Here is a 20,619-nt window from a genome sequence, read left to right as displayed (position 1 = left end):
GGATCTAAAGGATTCTGCCATTATGAGAATCACCAATGGTAAAATTTAATAACATATTTTAGAAAGCTAAAGGCTTTATTTGTATAAGTTGAATAAAAGTTAGCTATAGGCATTGTCACTGTGTTTGTGACTCAACTTCTTTCCTCACAGAATTTGTAAAGGAATAACTTGACATTATACTACATATGGGCTTGCCTTATGGCTCAGCTGGTGAAGAATCTGCCTGCAACATGGGAGACCTGGGTTGGGAAGATCCCCTGGAGAAGGGAAAGGCTACCCACTCCAGTATTCCGGCCTGTAGAATTCCACAGGCTGTATAGTCCTTGGGGTCGCAAAGAGTCTGACGTGACTGAGCTACTTTCACTTCCAAGGCACTTTCTCTTTCATACTCCGTGTGGGGTTGATCGCTTCTTACTTGTCATCAGTGTATGAGAGGCATGTACAGTTCTGAAGACGTTTTTCCTAAGAATATTTTTAGATGTGAAGCAGCTGACTGTCACTAGATCTATTGCTCTCAAGGCAGTTCATGTGGAAATTCTGGAAAGAAAAACAATCACATATTTTCTTTGGATTAACCTGATAATTTTGGAAGATGGAAAAGGGTTGGTAGACTTAAAAGTCTGTGTTGTTTAATAATAGTAACTTATACTTCCTTTGGATTAGTTCCCTGATACATCATTTTAAAGTGACCCTTTGAAGATGGGAATTACTTTCTGATAAATTTCAAATAAAATCTGTCTTTCATTGTGAAAATTTTAAATAATTTTAATTCAGAATTTATGCTGTTTAGGATCTGTTTTACAACATGCTTCATAGCATAGGTTAATCAAAGGACTTGGTGTATGCCTGTGTACCTCTAATGTATTTATCATTCTACAGTCTCAGATTATGTGATCATCTGTTACAACATACGAACAAAAGAGGATACCTTTACCAAAATTAAGAAAGAAATAGAGTATTTGAGAGTTGATGTTAAATGTCAGAATAATCATGTCGGACCAGGGTTTCCCTTTTTTCTGTGGTGTGTGTATTCTCTTGTTTGGAGATTCACCATCGGTAGACAGAGTGGTGGAGGAGAGGGACCGTCTCAGAGACCACATCTACCTGGCCAGCTTCTCTGGGAAGTGCCCAGAGGTGGCAGATTCTAGTCCCACCCTGCTGGAGGAGCAGTGGGCATTTCCAGGGGAAGTGGAACTCCTTGGTACTTGAAGTACTGGTGGGCCACAGCGGCCTCATGGGTCCCTCCCTGGCCTGGCTACTCAGTCAGCCAGGGCTGTACCCTCAAAGCTTAGCATGGCTACCTTTGCTGTCTGTCCTGCGGGTGGTGTGTATGTAGGAATGTCTTTTTGATTGTCTGTCTGTTTGTGTTTTAATAGCTCAGCTTTCACAGCTGACAGGCATAGGAAAAGAAAACTTTTGGAAAACTCATCACTGAACAGCAAGTTACTAAAAGTAAATGTAAGTAATTAAAATTTATTCAAATACAAGAATTGGTTGAGGTCTAGTCACTGATTACAACTCTTAACATTCGTGTTACCCCCTTATGAACTTTTCTAAACGTATGTCTTGTATTTGGAATATTTCACAAAGTGTTTGCCACTGGTACTGACGACTCTCGATGTGACTAATGCCTCGGCGAGTCTGTCAGTGCCTGCCTTCCATCAGGATTACCACCATGCTCCAGTGCCTTAGTGAGCATTTGTTCTCAAGGCCTCCTCGCGTACCTTGTTACCCTTTTGCATAGGGTCTCAGAGATCCTTGCTTCCTTCTGGTAAAGGTCCCTACTGCAGATTCTGTGGGTCTGAAGTTATGGTAAGTTTTGTTCCTTAGTTATATTTTTTCCACTTTGTAGTAGCTTTAGTAGTCTTCTGAAGGTGTGAGGGCTTCCCAAGTGGCTCAGTGGTAAAGAATACACCTGCTAATACAGGACGTTCGGGTTTGATTCCTGGGTCAGGAACAATCCCTGAAGAAGGAAATGGCAACCCACTCCAATATTCTTGCCTGGAGAATCCCATGGATAGAGGATCCTGGTAGTCTACAGTCCATGGGTTCACAAAAGAGTCAGACACGACTTAGTCACTAAATAACAACAATAATAAAGGCATGAAGTCTTAAACTTATTTCTTTTAAGGACCTTCCTGGTTTTTACATCATGTACTCCATAGTACTTATTAAAGCTGATTTCCTATTAAGTTTCCATTTAGAACAGTCCTAGGATCAGAAACAGCCTTCTAAAAATATCCAGACACTTATACAGAGAGTAGAAAGAGAATTTGAAATATTCATTGGACTGAAAAGGATTGATTCCAACCTGGCTTGATGCTAGAGTTTCAAATACAGGCCTTTGCCCTTTGATGTCTGAAACAGTTGGCCTTCTCTCGGCATCACTGAGGGCGCCTCCCGTTCCGTTTTCCAGGGCAGCACCACTGCCATTTGTGCCACGGGCCTTCGGAATTTGGGGAACACGTGTTTCATGAACGCCATCCTTCAGTCGCTCAGGTAATGTTACAGTCAGACCTCAACTATCTAATGTTAGTTCTGGTGGAATGCTTAAGAGCAAAGGCTCCACGTTCAGGTTCTGTCTCTGGCCCTGACTCTAGCCTGGTAACCTGGGGAAAAGTTACCTCAGTTCCCGGTACCTTGGTTTTCTCATCAGTGAAATGGGGATAATAGTCTGCCTCACAGAGTAGCTGGGAAGATAGTGTATAATTTACATAAAGTGCTTAGAGCAGTGCTTGGCAGTAAATAACTGTTAGCAGTTATTATTTAGTTCCTGTCACTTCTTAAATAGGCTTGACCACAGGCCAGCAAACTTCTGAAAAAGGCCAGATTAAATAAATATTTTTAATTTTTGCATGCCACATCCAGGCCCTCCACATATTTTCCTCCTCCTTTCAGTACTTCCCTCCCTTTTACACAACTCTTTAAAAATACAAAACTCACTTTAAAAATGGAAAAGCTCACTGGTCCAGGGCCAGATTTGTCCTGTGGGCCACAGTTCACGGACCCCTGGGCTGTAAGGAACCTTGTTCAGAGAACTCAGTTCAGTCATTAGTTGAGTCTTAAGTATGGTCATTAGATCAGATGTTTAGAGGATCCTCAATGTGTAGGATGAGCAGTGAAAAATAAAACAGGCAACAAGGCTGACCTAAGTTATCTAGAAGAGATTATTTAGAAAGTTGTGTACTTTCAGATTCTAATGTGGTGTCAAAGACCAGAATAAATTATTTTCCCAGGGCCAGAAGCCACATGTGCTCTCTCCTTAAAGGGACTGGCTCTCAGCTTTTCTTACTTGAATAAGAAATTCTAGTTGCTACTGAATTCTCCTTGTTACTCTGTATAGTATATTCAAACAATATGGTTGCTCTCATAGTTTGCTTCTGCTGGAGGAAATTATTGAACACCTGGAAACAAAAGCCCTGAAAAGAAAGAAAGGGTGATAATCTCTGAATGGGAAGGGGGATTGAGGATTTTGGGAACAGAGAGTTTGCTTTAAGGTTGTTCTTTATTTTTGCAAAGTCACTTACTTGTATTGTTTTCTGGGAACAAAAGAGGAATCTTAATAAAGAAACATGATGTAAGAGATTCCATTGAATACCACTTTAATGAGAAATAGATCACATTTTCAGAATCCATATGTGAGTCTCATAGTACTTTCTTTACAGGTCCTAGGACATTTAAAAAATTATTTTCTTTCCTTCCTTTTAAAATAGTAACATTGAGCAGTTTTGCTGTTATTTCAAAGAACTGCCTGCTGTGGAATTACGGAATGGGAAGACAGCAGGACGGCGAACGTACCACACCAGGAGCCAGGGGGAAAACAACGTGTGAGTCTCAGAATATGTCCTTTCTGGCTTTGAGCTACAGAACAAATGACTCTTACTGGTGATTTCCATTGTGTTATGTGAGTAAATAGGCACGTGCATTTAAAAAGAAACTCGTAACAGTTGTGTTTCAGTATTTATCTGGCAATCTTAGTAATTGTCAGAATTCATTTATTTCTATTTACCTAGCAGGCAGGATAAATTCAGCACTCTACTTTTGGAGTCTGTGGATTGGGGCATTCTAAAATTGATGTCTGTGAATGAAGCACAGTTCTAGTTACAGAGCAGCATGAATGTCATTAGTCTTTGTGAATTAATTTATGTGATAGGGTTAGGTAAACCTGTCTTGAATAATTAATTTGCAGTTATCAAATTCATTATGGGGCAATACAGTCACTTGTTAGTTGATGTGGGAGGAGGAAGTGACAAGTGATTATTGAGAACCAAAACAATATGTATTCAAATTCAAACCATGTTCTCTTGGGGTTCTGAAGGTGTGTCATCTTATCATGGTTGTAAGAGGCATCTTAAGGTTACTGAAATGAGGCTATAACAATGTAATGTTTTCCCTGTCTGCCCATCCCTGCTCCCACACACCCCATCCCCACACATTCTGAAAAGCCACGCATAATCTAGTACTTACAGTCTGACACTGTTCTCTGCCTGGCTGAGGGAGAATAGCATAGACTGTGTTCAAATGGTGTGCACGGTAGAACATGCAGTGAAGCCAGGCATTGGCGCAGGGAGGGCATGATGTCACGAGGAGTGCAGTCCTAAGAGTCTGCTTCGGCAGCAGCGTGCAGAATGAGCTAGAACATGCCTGCCTTCAAGGAGGCTTCACACTTGATAGTAATTGGTTAGAGGGAATAGCAGTGAGATGAAGAGAAAAAAATACATGTGCACAAAAGGGAAGAATTAGTAGTACTTGATGCATTAGTGGGATTTAGGGTTTAGTTACAAATTACAGAAATTGCCTCTGGCCATTTTATGCAGAAAAGGAATTTATTGAAGGTCTTTGGTGAACTTACCATTACCAGATGGGTGGAAAATCAGGTCTAGAGTCCAGGCATCCATAAAGGTGTCCTTATTAGGACCACTGGCCATGCCCCGCCCAAGTTTTCCCACTGCCAGCACTGCTGGAGTTGGTGCCGGGTGGAAGCTGCTACTGTGGCTCCCCCCATCTCCCCCGCACCTGCCCCCATGCTCCTGAAGCTGCTCGTTGCCACCTGAAATGACTTGGCACTGTCACAGCTCTTCTCTAATTCCTGCTTCAAATAGGCATACCAAGGCCATGTACCTGAATCCTGGCTGCGGGAGGGAGTGGGGCGAGAGCTGAGGAGCAAGTATTTTGTGTTTTCAGCTTCCATAGTGGGAGGCAGCCTTGGACTCTCACAAGACTCTTAAGATGGAGTTCCTCAAGCACAGGATGAGGATTTAGGTACTAGGAAGTAGAAAACATAATTTTTATCTCAGGAACCTGTTGGGTAACAGGGGTTGAGAAAGAAGGTGGTGAGATTCTCTGTGGTATCAACCAGGTGTCTATGAGGATGGTAGCTGTATTGACACATAGTCATTGCAGTTGAGGAGGTGTTTAAGATTACCTTTGTGCATAGAAACCCGAAACTAATGGTGACTTAAGCACCCCTGGTTTATTTTCTTATGTAAAAGTTGGAGCTTGCCCATCTAGCTTCGTTTCTTGGACTCACTGGGCTCACCTGATGCCCTGTCCACCAGCCCTGGGTGTGGCTTTCGCCTACATTGTCTGCAGTGCTGCTGGGGAGCCACCGTTCAACCTCATTCTAGCTGGAAGGCAGAAAGGAGGAGCGAAGAAGGACCACTCTTTCTCTTTAAGGGGATTTGTCAGAAGTTGGACACACTCAGAATTTTTTATTCCATGCACTCATGTGCCAAGAAAAAGGTGGCAGTTGTATTCCTGTGGGAGGAGTGAGTGGAGCCCGGGCGGCCGTAGGGAGAGTGCAGGGAGCAGGTTTAGGACACGCTGGGTGAGAAGAGACAGAGGATGCCCCGTAGGAAGTTCCTGCTGGGACCTGGAGACACCCGGATAAAAGCAGTCGTGCGAAAAATGTGGATTTCACATTTGGATTTGAGAGTCACTAGGACAGACGTGAGTTTTGAAGCTCTGCGATCAGATTAACTCTCTGCAGCAGAGATGAGCAGACAGTCCCGAACAAGTCTGAGAAGTGCTCCTAGTGAGGGCCAGGTGGACAAGAGATTCTTAACCTGTTTACATGCTTTAAAATATGCATCAGTAAGTAATTCGGTCTGTAACTTATCCATTGCTTTGTTTTACAAATATGATGGTACACGTATGATGGCCTACTCAAGAGGTCACCATATAATTAAAAACTAGTTCTGTCAAGTAGTTACCGCTTTTTCTCTGGGTTTTTGAGATGTTGTTAACTGTCAGATTTAGTTCAGAAGAGACCAAATTTTTTATGTTTTCATATTTTATTTGTTTAGACAGTTCAGCATTGTGTACTAAAACACCAGCCTCTCGCGAATGCTGCAGGGTCTCATCATCCCTTCTTCTCGTCTAGGTCTTTGGTGGAAGAGTTTAGGAAGACACTCTGTGCTTTATGGCAAGGTAGCCAGACTGCATTTAGCCCGGAGTCCTTATTTTATGTTGTTTGGAAGATTATGCCCAATTTTAGGTAAGTAATATTTAATGAAGGATATTTAAAACATTAATATTAGTCTTTACATTGTTCCTGAAACAGTTTCCAACAAGTGGTATTCTCAGTAATGAAGACTGTTTTGTTTTTTAAGGAGAAGATAAGTTGGATATATCCTACTAGACAATGTGTTTAAATAATAGACCTTAGAAATGTCTTTAACAGAAAGCAGGGCATTTTGTTGTTATAAAAACAAAGACCTTATAAATAACTTAATGCTCTAGAAAAACATACTGGACAAAATTTCCTTGATTCTTTTAAAATCTTATAAACAGTAATTATCATCATATACTGTCTTATTTGAGCTAAAAAAAAAAAAATCCAAATGTAATCAGTAGAAAACCATGGTACTGTATTCCAGACTGTAGTTAAGTCCATAAGATTCATTTTTCAGACAGTAACAAAATGAACAGATCATCTCTTTACATGGCTGCAGAGTCACTGAGTTTTCCATGTTGTTTATCTAGTCTCGCTTGAGAGGGAAATGCCCTGCTGTCAGAAAAGCCCCTCTTCTCCTAGGCTCATCAGCCCTGTAGCAAGCGGCACATTTGAAGCACTGCAGGTGTTTGACAACAGCCTTTGCCACCTTCTGCTGATTTGATCTTTCTGAAGCACATCATGGTTCTTACTAGTCATGATTCTGGCATCTAATATATGCTTCTCTCCTTTTTTAAAGCCAGCATGGTGTAGTAAACCTTAGCAATATATCTTCCTTGATTGTCCCAGAGTGGTTCAGATCTATGGGTAGTGTGGAGAAGTGTCTGAAGGGTAATAGGACTGTAATTTGTTGCCTTCCTGAAGAGTGTGGCCTTGAGGATCGGATGTAATTGACTATTGTTAACCCTGGTCTTTGTTTTGAAGGAAATTTCTTTTATATTTCATGTTATTTAATCTCTTCTTAGGAAGGAATATCTTGTAAGAATTTTAGAATTATCTGACTCTAAATAGGAAAGGTAGAAATGATTAAGGTATTGCTAATCACTGGTAGAAATTTCTATCAATCACCTAGTTAGACAATTTTATTTTCTTGGGCTCCAGAATCACTGCAGGTGGTGACTGCAGCCATGAAATTAAAAGATGCTTGTTGGAAGAAAAGCTGTGACTAACCTAGATAGCATATTAAAAAGCAGAGACATTACTTTGCCAACAAAGGTCTGTCTATTCAAGGCTGTGGTTTTTCCAGTAGTCATATATGGATGTGAGAGTTGGACCATAAAGAAAGCTGAGAGCTGAAGAATTGATGCTTTTGAACTGTGCTGTTGAAGAAGACTCAGGAGCCCCTTGGACTGCAAGGAGATCCAACCAGTCCATCCTAAAGGAAATCAGTCCCGAATTCATTGGAAGGACTGATGCTGAAGCCGAAGCTCCAATACTTTGGCCACCTGATGTGAAGAACTGACTCATTGGAAAAAACCCTGATGCTGGGAAAGACTGAAGGCAGGAGGAGAGGGGGACGACAGAGGAGAGGGGGACGACAGAGGATGAGATGGTTGGATGGCATCACCAACTCAATGGGACATGAGTTTGAGTAAGCTCCAGGAGTTGGTGATGGACAGGGAAGCCTGGCATGCCATGGGGTTGCAAAGAGTCAGACACGACTGAGCGCCTGAACTGACCTAGTTGGACTCTTGATAGGGATTTAATCCTTGTGTTTTGTTACCAGATAAAAAGTGCTTCCATTTGTTGAATATCTGTTATGTGCCAAGCACTTTGGGTATTTTGTATCTGATTTTCATTAAGAAACACAACAGATTCCCATCAAGTTAGGAAGCGTTGCTGTTGTTCAGTCGCTAAATCATGTCCAACTCTCTGCATCCCCTTAAACTGCAGCACGCCAGGCCTCCCTGCCCTTCGCTATCTCCCATGAACTTTGCCCAAGTTCATGTCCATTGAATCGGTAATGGACTTGATCCAATGGACTAGCCATGATTCAATTGGCTACCTAACCATCTCATCCTCTGCCACTCTCTTCTCCTTTTTTGCCTTCAATCTTTCCCAGCATCTGAGTCTTTTTCCAGTGAATTGGCTGTTCGTATCAGGTGGCCAAAGTATTGAAGCTTCAGCATCAGTCCTTCCAATGAGTATTCAGGGCTGATTTCCTTTAAGAATTACTGGTTTGATCTTCTTGCTGTCCAAGGGACTCTCAAGAGTCTTCTCCAACACCACAGTTCAAAAGCATCAATTCTTTAGCCCTCAGCCTTCTTAATGGGCTGACTCTCACATCCCTCCATGACTACTGGAAAAATCATAGTTTTGATTATTTGGACCTTTGTCGGCAAAGTGGTATCTTTGCTTTTTTAATACTCTGTCTAGGTTTGTCATAGCTTTCTTTTCAAGGAGCAAGGGTCTTCTAATTTCATGGCTGCAGTTATTATCCACAGGAAGTGTTAGCTTCATTTTAAAGACGATGAAACTTCGACAGAGAGCAGTTCAGTGTTACACATCTAGTAGGTGTTAGGACCAGAATGAGAACCCAGGTCTTTATGGCGCTGGTCAGTGACAGATGTGTTCACAGTAGACTTGTAGTAACTTGTCCGCATGCCCAAGTGAGGCCTGCCAGCTGTCTCTGTACTCTTCTGCTTGGACTGCATGGTGACTCAGTTCCCTCATTTGATTCTGCTTTTCATCTAAATCTGCCCATTACTTCTACCAGTGTATTCGTTCTAGCTGTGAGCATGAGTTAGTTTTTAGCTACTTAATTTTACACATTCTGTTATTCCTACCGATGAAAGAAAAGAACTGGAAAAGCTGACCAGGTTGAGAAATTTGGATGGCGTTGCTGGAGTGATTCCTGTAAAACATGGCCTCTTAGATCTCTCTGATGACTGAGCAACTGGGCAGAATAAGATGTCTCTGTGTTCTTAGCAGGGCTTTCTCTTTGTTCTGTAATAATTCAGATTGTTCCCCACTTTCGTGTTGTCGTTCAGTCACCAAGTCGTGTCTTACTCTCTGTGACCTCAAGGATTGTAGCCCACCAGGCTCCTCTGTCCATGGGATTTTTCAGGCAAGAATACTGGAGTGGGTTTCTCAAAGAATAATTTTCTCTTGGTTAGACCTAGATCTTGAGATTGTATCACGGATAAAGTTTTAGTGCAGGGTCACTGCCCAATGCCCAGGTGTAAGGCTGTGAGGTAGGGTTTTCTTCTTATAATTGTTACTCCTATTACGTGTATAGGGCTTCTTTGGTGGCTCAGTCGGTAAAGAATCCTCCTGCAGTGTAGGAGACCTGGTTTGATCCCTGGGTCAGGAAGATCCCCTGGAGGAGGAAATGGCAACCGACTTCAGGATGCTTACCTGGAAAATCCCATGGACAGAGAAGCTTGGCAGGCTGTAATCTATGAGGTCACAGAAGAGTTGAACATGACTTAGTGACTAAACCACCACTACCTATTATGTATACAGGGTAACATTCTTACAACATGCCAAAGTGGAAATGAAGTGAGTCTTGAATTATGTTTTTATTGTAGTTATAATCCCAAAGTAAAATTTTTTATAGTTTAGAAAGCCCATTTTCCTTGGTTAATAGATGTCAATATCCAGAGAGTTTGATCCCTTGAAAACAACTTTCATCTCATTGTATGTCTCCATCAGAGCTCATGGGCAACACATCACAGGTGTGTGGCCCTTGAGCAGTAATATTTTGAAAGAAATCTTTTCTGAGCAGTAAGTGTCAACAGTGGGCTTAAAATATTCAGTAAACAATGTTGTAAACAGATGTGCTACATCCAGGCTTTGTGGCTCCATTTATAGAGCAGAGTAGACTGAGTATTATTCTTAATGGCTTTAGGATTTTCAGAATGGTAAATGAGCACTGGCTTCAACTTCAAGTCTCCAGCTGCATTAGCCCCTAACAAGAGAGTCACTCTGTCCTTTGAAGCCAGACGTTGACTTCTCTCTTGCCGTGAAAATCCGAGATGACATCATCTTCCAGTATAAAGCTGTTTTGTCAGCATTGAAAATCTGTTGGTTAGTGTAGCCACCTTAACTATTGGTCTTAGCAAGATCTGGATATCTTGCTGCAGGTTCTACGTCAGCAGTTGCTGCTTCACCTTGCACATTTATGTTAGGGAGACGGATTCTTTCTTTAAACCTCGCTTACCAACCTCTGCTAGCTTCAGGCGTTTCTCCTGCAGCTTCCTCACCTCTCTCAGCCTTCCTGGAATGGAGGAGAGTTATTAAGGCTTTGCTCTAAATTAGGCTTTGGCTGAAGGAACTGTTGTGGCTGGTTTGATCTTCTGTCCAGCAATCTCCGTATCGGCAATAGGGTCTCACTTTTTAAAGTAATGGTGTCTTCACTGGGGCAGCACTTTTAAGTTCCTTCAAGAACTTTTCCTTTGCTTTCACAACCTGTCTAACTGGTGCAAGAGGCCTAGCTTTTGGCCTCTCTTGACTTTTGACATATCTTCCTCACTAAGCTTAATCCTTTTAGCTTTTGATTTAAAATGAGAGACTTGCGACTCTTCTGTCAGTTAAACACTTAGAGGCCATTAAGGGTTGTTATTTATCCTAATTTGAATATCATTGTATCTCAGGGAATAGCGAGACGGGAGGGAGGGAGAAAGGCAGGAGCAGCCTGTCGGTGGAGCAGTCAGAACACACACAGCATTTACTAAGTTTGCTGCCTTACATGGTTGTGGCGCCTAAAACAATGGCCAGAGTAACATCAGAGATCACTGACCATTGATCACAGTAACGCATACAATAATAATAATGGAAAGATTTAAAGCATTACAGGAATTACCAAAATGTGAAAGAGACAGAGTGAACAAATGTTGGAAAATGGCCCCAACAGACTTGCCCAAAGCAGGGTTGCCACAGACCTTCGACTTGTAAAAACCACAGTGCCTGCAAAGCACAATAAAGCAAAGTGCAGTAAAACGAGGTACACCTGTATTAATTCTAATTAGGAATTTATCTATTGTATGGGTTTTTTGTTTGTAAACAAAAACATTATTATTTTCATTTTCTAGTATTTTTGTCTCGAAGAAACTCAGCCTTGATTAATGCCTTACACTGGGTAGGAATAGTTAATTGTAACTGCTTTTGGTTTTGCAGATAATTTGGGCAAAATTGTAGTTTATTTTAAATATGAACAGAACCTAAAGCTCTTACGTGTCCTAGATATTTCAGAAGAAGCTTGTTGCAGAGTGATAAAATTTGATTCCGTAGAGGCATATCCTGCTCCGTGCTGGTCTTTGCCATTTTACACGTAATGCAGTGGTCCTTACTGAACAGCGAATGGTCAATAATGCTAGGCACGTGTCACAGTTGTGCATGTTGGAGCCTTGCACAAGTGCTTGTGTGTGCCTGTATTACCTGATGTCCGTTTCATTTGGAATATCTGCTTTTCACTTCAGCAGGCACAAAGCAACGTTTTCTTCATTGGAACCTTTCTTTGTTCTTAAGATGAAGAGACAGTTGCTCTGTGTTCCTGTGTGTTGTGCCTCAGCAGCGCCCCTCATTCAGAATGGAGGCCTTACGATCGTCTAGGCTTTTTATGTTTGCAGTGTGCTAAGATGATTTATCTTTATGATACAGATTTTCTATAGACATTAAAGAGAAAGAGGTAATCTTTATGTAAGGTCACAAACAAGTGAGGATAAGGAACAGTGATAAAACTCGAGCTGCCATTCTTCAGATAAGTCAATGAAAGGCTTTATTTAAATGTTTAGAAATGGAATTGTAAATGTCTCTTAAGTTAGAATAAAAAAAAAAAGTCCTAGAAGAAATACGGACTTTTCATTCTCTGGGTAAAGATCACAAATTGTAACAGATGCCTGTAATTTACTTTTATGAAACAATGAGTGTTCCATGATGTCATATAGGTCACCAAATGTATTTCTAATGGTAAAGGAAACAGTGGAAAATAATGTATTTTGATAAAAGGAAAGAGAATCATGGTGTGGTTGGAAATGTTCATTAATGTACATTAGGCAGATTATTTTAAGGGATGGATATGTGTTTGATGAAAATGCAAATTGACATAACTACAAGATAAAGGTTTTAATGATCCATTTTAGAAAATGATGATTAGATATTAGGTTATTTTGGTCAGAGAATAAAATGTTTTTATATAGGATAGAATTTCAGATATGACCTGAGATACTGATCTTATCTTTGAGTCATGAAAAAGATGTATATTGAAAGGGTTTAACGTATCTCCTTAGATATATATAAAGGAACTACCAACTTTGAATAGTTTTACTTTTAACTTAAGTTTAACATTTTGTTCATAAGAGTCTTAAATACTTGAACAATATATGTATTACTATTTAGTTACTAGTTTAGAAAAAGTTACAGTGAAATACTGACTTTTGATGTAAATTCCATTGATTAGGCAGATCATTTCCATAATTTATTTCCAGGAGAAATTTTAGGAAAAGGGGGAAAATCTGGTTAAAAGAAATTTTGTTTGTGGAACCACTGCCTAGAAGGGCAGTGAAAATTTTGACTCCAGACCAGGCCAGAAAACTTGTCACTTAGGGCAGAGATTAAAGAGAACCTTCCATGCTGGTAAAAAATGTAGGCAGAAGTCTTTCCTATCCATAATTTTATAAATGTACTTTAGACATCACTGCTGACTTATCTACATAAACCTCTAACCCTTCTAGCTGTACCAGCTTTATTTTGTCAGATTTCATTACTCTGCACTTGTCATTGATCTGTATTAGCATAAGAATTCCATGCAATTTCCTGACTGAATAGAGTATAAGAAATAACCTCAGAATATGTGGCTATACTTATTCAGGTTTTAGGCTAGAGCATAATTGTATATGTGTCAATGCATTTTGAAAATTTTATTTGTTTAAAAAAATGTCCTTTGAATCAGAGATTAGGATGTAAGCATAGAATGTTAGACATCTTTAGCTCTTTAGATAAAATTTTTCTTCCTTTCAGCCAGTGTTTGAAAATTAGTATCTTTTAATCTGAAGATTTTATTTCTTAAACTTTAATAAAACTTTAGACCTAGTTTTCTGGTGCAGGTATGATGTGACGTTTTAACATGTGAGCGTCTCCTAGAGAGGCTGTGTGGGAAACGAGGAGCTTCACAGTCCGTCCAGGAGACAGGGTTGTGGTCCCATCTCTGTTACTGTCCTGCTGTAGGGCTTCAGGCGGATCACACAACCCCCTTTTTGCCTCTCAGTGTTCCCCTTAGGTGAGGTCAGTTGAGATCACAGTAAGTCCAATTAGCTCTACTAGTCCATGTTTCCAGAGTTACTTTTAAGAAGTGGAATTCTGTCTTGAAGGTAAATGTTATGTGTAAGACAAGAAGGAAGTGAGGATGAGGGATGAGGGAGCCTCCCTGTGTCCTGAGCGCAGCGTTGCGGCCCTCCTGTCACTTCAGCCTCCAGCGTGTCTGCCTGGGGAGGCAGAGCCACTCAGTGACTGTCTCTGTTTGCTTCAAGGGGCTATCAGCAGCAAGATGCCCATGAGTTCATGCGCTACCTGCTAGACCACCTGCACTTGGAACTCCAGGGTGGTTTCAACGGTATTTCCCGCTCATCAATTCTGCAAGAGAATTCTACTCTGTCTGCAAGTAACAAATGTTGCATGTAAGATTTCATTTCCCTTTGTTCACTAGTCATGAAGGCTTAAAATATTTTGAATGTGTATTTTCCTACAGCTTCATTTTGGACTTAACTTTTCCAAAAATAATTTTATATTTTTAACCTGTTCTTTAATCACACTGAGGCAGTGATAACTTTTCTGCATTTGGGGGGTTTTTTGCCTCTCAATATGAACAAAACAACCTTTTGGGTTGCTTTCCCAAGTACTAATACTCCCAAATAGACATTGAGATCAGAATGTTTATTTTGCTAAGGGAGACATAATCGACTTTTATTTCAGCTTGGATTTTGGTTATTTGTCTCCTTGTGTTCAAATTTTGGGAAAAACTTTATACTTATCTATGCAGGAAATGGACTTTATAAGATGAATTCCCCAAAGAATGGAAGAAAATAATATATAGGGTTGCTGTAGTATTATTGCCTGGCAGTCCATAAATCGGTAGTCTCATAGTTAATCTGATTGAATCAGAGAAGGGCAATTATTATGAATGGCCATACTTCTTAAAATGTTTGGTCCTCAAGGTCCTAGTAGCTGTGTTCAAGTTAGAAACAAGTATAGAGGGGGAAGGAACTGTGATCTTGTAGAAATGGCCCTGCTGCTAGCATCAACTCAAACTTAGTATTAAAGAACAAATTCCGCTTTGTATTTTATGTGACGGTATACTCATACACAAAGGACACTGAGCTGGGCTCCAAAAGAAGGCCAGTCCATGTGAAGTGAGCGGGTATCACGTTTTGAGATAGTCACCGGTTGTTCTTTTAGTAACTCCTGAGTTTTCAGTATTAATCCATATCTTTTAATGATATTTTAAATAATAGTAAATTTTAAGTTTCATTAGGAGAAGGAAATGGCCACCCACTCCAGTGTTCTTGCCTGGAGAATCCCAGGGATGGGGGAGCCTGGTGGGCTGCCGTCTATGGGGTCGCACAGAGTCAGACACGACTGAAGTGACTTAGCAGCAGCAGTGAGTTAGGAACATAAAAGTGAAAGCTGCTCACTCATGTCCGACTCTTTGTGACCCTGTGGACTATACAGTCCATGGAATTCTCCAGGCTAGAATATTGGAGTGGGTAGCTATTCCCCTCTGAGATATTAAAAACTCAGGCTTCTTTATATTTCCTTAAATTCATGGAGGATGCATTTCAGGATCTAAGGATGAGACTTGCTAAAACTGCCAAAAAAAAAAAAAATCAACAAAAAAGGTCTCTTATATTTGTGTTTATTCGTATAAACACATCAATCCCTACTGAAGGTGGGGGCAAGGATGGTAGAAATAAATAGCAGGTGGGTTATTTTTAATATATAGAAAATTATTAGTCTAAGTATAAAGGACCTTCTCAGCATAACAGCCTGTCCAAGTAGCTAATATTTACACTTTTCCTGGTGTGCAGTTATGATAGAAGTGATTTTGAAATAACTTGTGAATCTTGTTTTAAAATAGCCAAGACTAGTATCTTTTTTTCAGAGGAAGAAATTGTAAAGGAAGAAGTACATTGAGTTTAAATGTACTGCTTTTTAATAAAGCAGTTTCCATTTTAATTAAAGGCAGCAGATTATGTGAATATCAGTATGAAAGGATCAATTTTAAACCCTTTATTTTCAGTAGATTTTTTGGGGGTATATCGTTTGTAATACTAAAGTCATGTATCTTATGAACAACTTAAAAAGCTACAGTGTATTTCTTTTAGCAGTACAGAAGGAAGCCCTTTCAAAGAAAAGGAAGCAGAACTTTTAAAATAATAGGTTTGCTTGGGTAGGTTTTTTCTGTCTCATCATTGCAGTAGGTTTCATTTGGAGCGACTCAAAGTATGGTTCAGTGTGTTAGGAATACTATTGACTGCAAGTGACAGAAACCGCCTCAAATTACTGTTAGTAAAAAAGAGCAATATACTGGCTCAGATAACTGCATAAGTGTGCAAAAGTTAACATTTGTGTTCACTGTAGTGCTATTAATGAAAGCACACAATAAAATAACCTCAGTACCATTAATAATTTAATTTCATTTTTTTATATTCTGATTTATCTTTATTTGTTCTGTTGACAGTTTTATGTGGGTTCCTGTGGTTGCAGTGAAACCTGGAGCCATTTGGGATTTTAAATATTTTTTACTTAAGTATATACCCATCAATACTATATTGTTAAGAGAAGGAGCATAGTGTTCAGAGAAGGTGCTCAGGTCAGGCCAGCTGTGTGAACTTGGGCCAAGTTATTTAACCTTTGAACCTCAGCTTCCTTGTCTGTAAAATGGGGATAATCTTCTCTACCTCAGAGTTGTTGTGAGGATTAGTTTAGCACATGGAAAGTATTTAGAATGGAGCCTGGCACCTAAGTACATAAGTGCTTGCTAATCATTCTGTCACTGATGCACCTTGTCAGCTGTTACCATCCAAACCGTGGCATGCCGCGCGCCTGCCACAGAGCGAGGTACACGTCCAAGGTGTATACTTAGGGAAGAGAAGACAGCAGAAGGCAGGTGCGACCCTGCTACTCAGATCAAAGATGCTTACTCAGAGGGCTTTCTTTTTGGTAAGCACTTGTCTAAAAAAGCATTGTATGTATATTCTCATTTCCTCATCACCAGGCTTCTAAGGTAGATGGATGTTACTCCTGTTTTACATTTGATGAAGCTGAGGCACACATAGGTTAAGTAACATTAGGACAGTTGGTGTCTTATTGTTCTTACAGTGCTGTACACATTTTTGATCTCTACAAGGGAATTATATTGTTTAAGTGTTTGTGAAATCACCTCTCTACCAGTGATGACTAAGTATGTGTTAAATTTGTTTACCTCATTTTCCCCAAATGTGAACATCTAAAAAAAAAATCTTAAACTATCTTTGATGAAGGTTGTTGTTCAACGTAACATAATTTAGAGAGATCCCCATATGATGAGAAATCTTGCAAAGGATCTAATATACGGGGGTTTCCTGTTCCTGAGGGGTATATTTGAGGGAAAAGGGGTCCTCTTGCTCTGAGTACAAGTATGTATGTGATCTATTAGTAATGGCAAATGTTCAGTGTTAGTAACTTCTATATTATAGAAAGTAGTGGCATTGGGAGAGGGGTCGGAAGAAGGCCAGTGGCTTAAACCTTTTATTTGGTATACATCTATTTAGCTTTTAAGCTTTTGTGTTATTCTGTAATTTAAATTATATATCCCCCAAAGGGAGTGGGGAGTGACCTAGAGGAGCTTTTACATATATTTTAGTGTTTTACTGAGATATTTTCCTATGTGATTTTCTTTAGAAATGGAGCATCTACGGTTGTCACAGCTATATTCGGAGGCATTCTCCAAAATGAAGTTAACTGTCTCATATGTGGGACAGAATCTAGAAAGTTTGATCCATTCCTAGGTAAGACATATTTGGCATGTGATGATATGATACTGTATTAAAATAATAACTGCAATGTTTCCTTTGAAAGCTAAGACAGTAAAGAGAGAAATCCTTAAAAATACATCATTTTTGGAAATTATTTTTTGTGTGGTTATATATTCCTTTAACAGTTCTGTTTTCCTATTTCCTTTTAAGACCTTTCATTAGATATTCCAAGTCAGTTCAGAAATAAGCGCTCTAAGAATCAAGAAAATGGACCAACTTGTTCATTACGAGGTAAAGATACTTTAATGTTCTGGAATTTCTTCCCCTACCCTGAAATAGCTGAATAATACATATATAAGCTTCAGCTAGAAGTGCTGTGTTGTTGATTGTTGTAATGAATTTGTGCTATAACTTAAGTCAAACTTGAATGTCTCTTCCTGTCCAAAAAAATTTGTTTAGCAAGAATACCTGCCAGAGGTATTGACCTGCTGTCAAGTGTACAATATTTCTTACCTTTCTGTTTTTATTTTGTATTGGCATGTAGTCGATTAATAATGTTGTGGTAGTTTCAGGTGGGCAGCAAAGGGACGCAGCCATGCATACATGCATATGTATCCATTCTGCTCTAGACTCTTCTGTCTTTTTAATAATTGTAAATCTAGCACAAAACTGTCTTCTGATCTAATGAAATAGAGTTTATTCTATGGCTGTTCCCCTAGTGTCCAGAGGGAGAAAGAACCTCAGAAAAACTTTATAAATTGTGGTGTCATTTACTCTTTTGTATGACTGGTAATTTGAGAGCTCTCGATGATGACAACTGTTGGCTAAGCCTGAGGCCTTGCTTTTAATTGGAAAATTAAAATTCACATTTAAGAGATTTTTGAACAAATTTTTTCCTTCCTGAGTGTTACCTACTTTAGTCAAGGCAAAAGGCCTGTCCTTGATCAACCACTAAAATGACTATTCTTTTCAGTCAGAGAAAGAAGAAACTAGGATAGGAAAAAAAAACGGATCTAGTATGTGTGCTGTCATTAAGGACCTCTACACTGAAGGCAAATAACAACGTTATACCCTGAAGGGCATGTTCACCAAAAGTAACTCTTTTTTGTCCTTTAACAGTTTTAGGTAATATTGTCATGATTTATATACATATTATGTAATCTTTTCTTACAGAAGAAGGTTCTGTTGGTCTAAAACCGCACTGTCCAACATGCAGACCACAAAGTCACATGTGCCTATTAAAATGTAATCAAAATTTAAAACTCAGGTGCTCAGTAGCCATATGTGGCAAGTGGTCAGCACAGATGCAGAACATTTCCACTACTGCAGAAAGTTCCAGCATGGACAGTGCTGCTCTAGAATCAAATTATTCAGCAAAATGTATACGAAGACACTTTGTAGATACTTTTAGTTTGTTCTCCATCTATCTGACATTGTTGTCTGTCTTTTTTGAACAAGAGTATGGAATAAATTTAAGGAAGCCCCATTCATGCCACTTCCCCCTAAAATATGTGGCTACAGTATGTTTCTCTAAAACTGTTTCTGGCCTGTTTGAAATTAAGAAAATATCACAGTTTACTTGATAGCAAATGTCAGACCATCTTCCCTGTATATTTACAGCATGTGAATTCAGGCTAATTTAAGCATAAAACAAACATTATTTGACAATTAAGAGAGGAAATCAATGAAAATTTTAAAGGAATTAGCCTTAAACTATATAATCTAAATTAGACTGAATTCATCTTAAAATTTCAATAAGAACACTAATATTAATGTTATTCCTCAGTGTGTATATATTTGAATAATATTTCCTCATGTTTAGCAACACTGATTTAGTCCAGATGATTTTTGACTTCAAGACACAGAGACACTCATTTGCTCATGTTTCTGTCCTTCTTTTCCTCAGTGCTGATTCCTCCCACCCCTCCTGAATTCGTCACATACTTGGTTCTTATTGCTTTCTATAACATTTCAGTTAAACTTATCCCAGAATGCTCTAATACTGAGAGATTTTTGTTTCTGGGGACCATCCAGAAGTGTGTATGACACAGCTTACACAGGTGGTTATAAGCTGTACTTACTACAAACAAGAGAAGTGACAAGTTGCATTTGCCTCACATCCCAAATAGAATTTTTCTTGGCACAGACTCACTGAAATCTGATACAGATTGGTATTAGCATCATGTTTCCAGTATTCTCAACTGACTTTCCTTTGAATCCTCACACTTTTGATTTTTATTTTATTAAAAGAGCTTACTGTCAGCTTCAGAATTTCTAAACCATGCAGTATCTGTGCAACACAACACAAAGAGATTTTCAAATGATGCTGGTAATTTTCAAGAAGGTGTAAAGGACTCAGAAGGCTAGAAAAATTTCAAGATGAAAAAGCACCTTATTTCAGAAACTTTCATAAGGTAACCGAATTGTACAGTGGAGACACAGCAGCACACAGTGGCATTATCTTTCATGATGAACCATCAAAGACATCTGTCTGTGAGTCAGGGCTCAACTTCTGCTGAAGGAGGAGGAGGAGGCAGGAGACAAGATGGTGGAGTAGGACATGAGCTCCACAGGACTGAGGGGAACAAGAGACTCCACTCTTGGAGGGTGCACACGAGGTTTCACATGCACTGGGACCCAGGGCAAAGCAGTGACTCCATAGGAATATGGGCTAGACCTACCTTTGGGTCTTAAGAGGGGGGGCAGGGGGCAGCTGTGGCTCACTGTAGGGGCAAGGACGGTGGTAGTGAACACCCCAGGGAAGGCTCATTATTGTGAGCTCTCCCAGAGGTGGCCATTTTAGCACCTGGCTCCACCCAACAGCCACCCATAAACACATCACTTGAGACAGCCCTGCCTATCAGAGGGACAAATCCCAGCTCTACCCACCAGTGGGCAAGTACCAGTCCCTGGACCAAACTCACCCACCAAGGGGAAGGTACCAGAACCAAGGAGAATTATAGTCCTGCAGCTTGGAAAATAGAGACCACAGATGCACAAAATTAGATACAATGAGATGGCAGAGAAATATGTTCTAGATGAAGGAATAAGATGATAAAACCCAAGAACAACTAAGCGGAATGAAGATAAGCAATCTCCTGGAAGAAAAATTTAGAGTAATAATAGTAAAGAAGATCCAAGATCTCAGGAAAAGAATGAAGGCATAGACTGAGGGGATACAATAAAGAGCTAGATGCTTTAAAGAACAGAGAT

General features: G+C 39.8%; 1 protein-coding gene across 3 annotated transcripts in view; it reads left to right on the top strand.

Moving 5' to 3' along the window:
- Nucleotides 1–20,619, top strand: part of USP3 (ubiquitin specific peptidase 3) — a 102,786-nt gene that overhangs the window by 51,644 nt on the left and 30,523 nt on the right. For all 3 annotated transcript variants that reach the window (XM_027553799.1, XM_027553800.1, XM_027553801.1), the window contains 7 exons: nt 1,377–1,458; nt 2,417–2,499; nt 3,714–3,827; nt 6,383–6,496; nt 13,924–14,070; nt 17,333–17,439; nt 17,617–17,697. In XM_027553799.1, the coding sequence (XP_027409600.1) occupies nt 1,377–1,458; nt 2,417–2,499; nt 3,714–3,827; nt 6,383–6,496; nt 13,924–14,070; nt 17,333–17,439; nt 17,617–17,697 (728 nt within the window). The remainder of the gene's footprint in view (nt 1–1,376; nt 1,459–2,416; nt 2,500–3,713; nt 3,828–6,382; nt 6,497–13,923; nt 14,071–17,332; nt 17,440–17,616; nt 17,698–20,619) is intronic.

Source organism: Bos indicus x Bos taurus, chromosome 10 (assembly GCF_003369695.1).
Source record: "Bos indicus x Bos taurus breed Angus x Brahman F1 hybrid chromosome 10, Bos_hybrid_MaternalHap_v2.0, whole genome shotgun sequence".
Lineage (NCBI taxonomy): Eukaryota > Metazoa > Chordata > Mammalia > Artiodactyla > Bovidae > Bos > Bos indicus x Bos taurus.
This window is presented reverse-complemented; position numbering and strand designations above follow the sequence as displayed.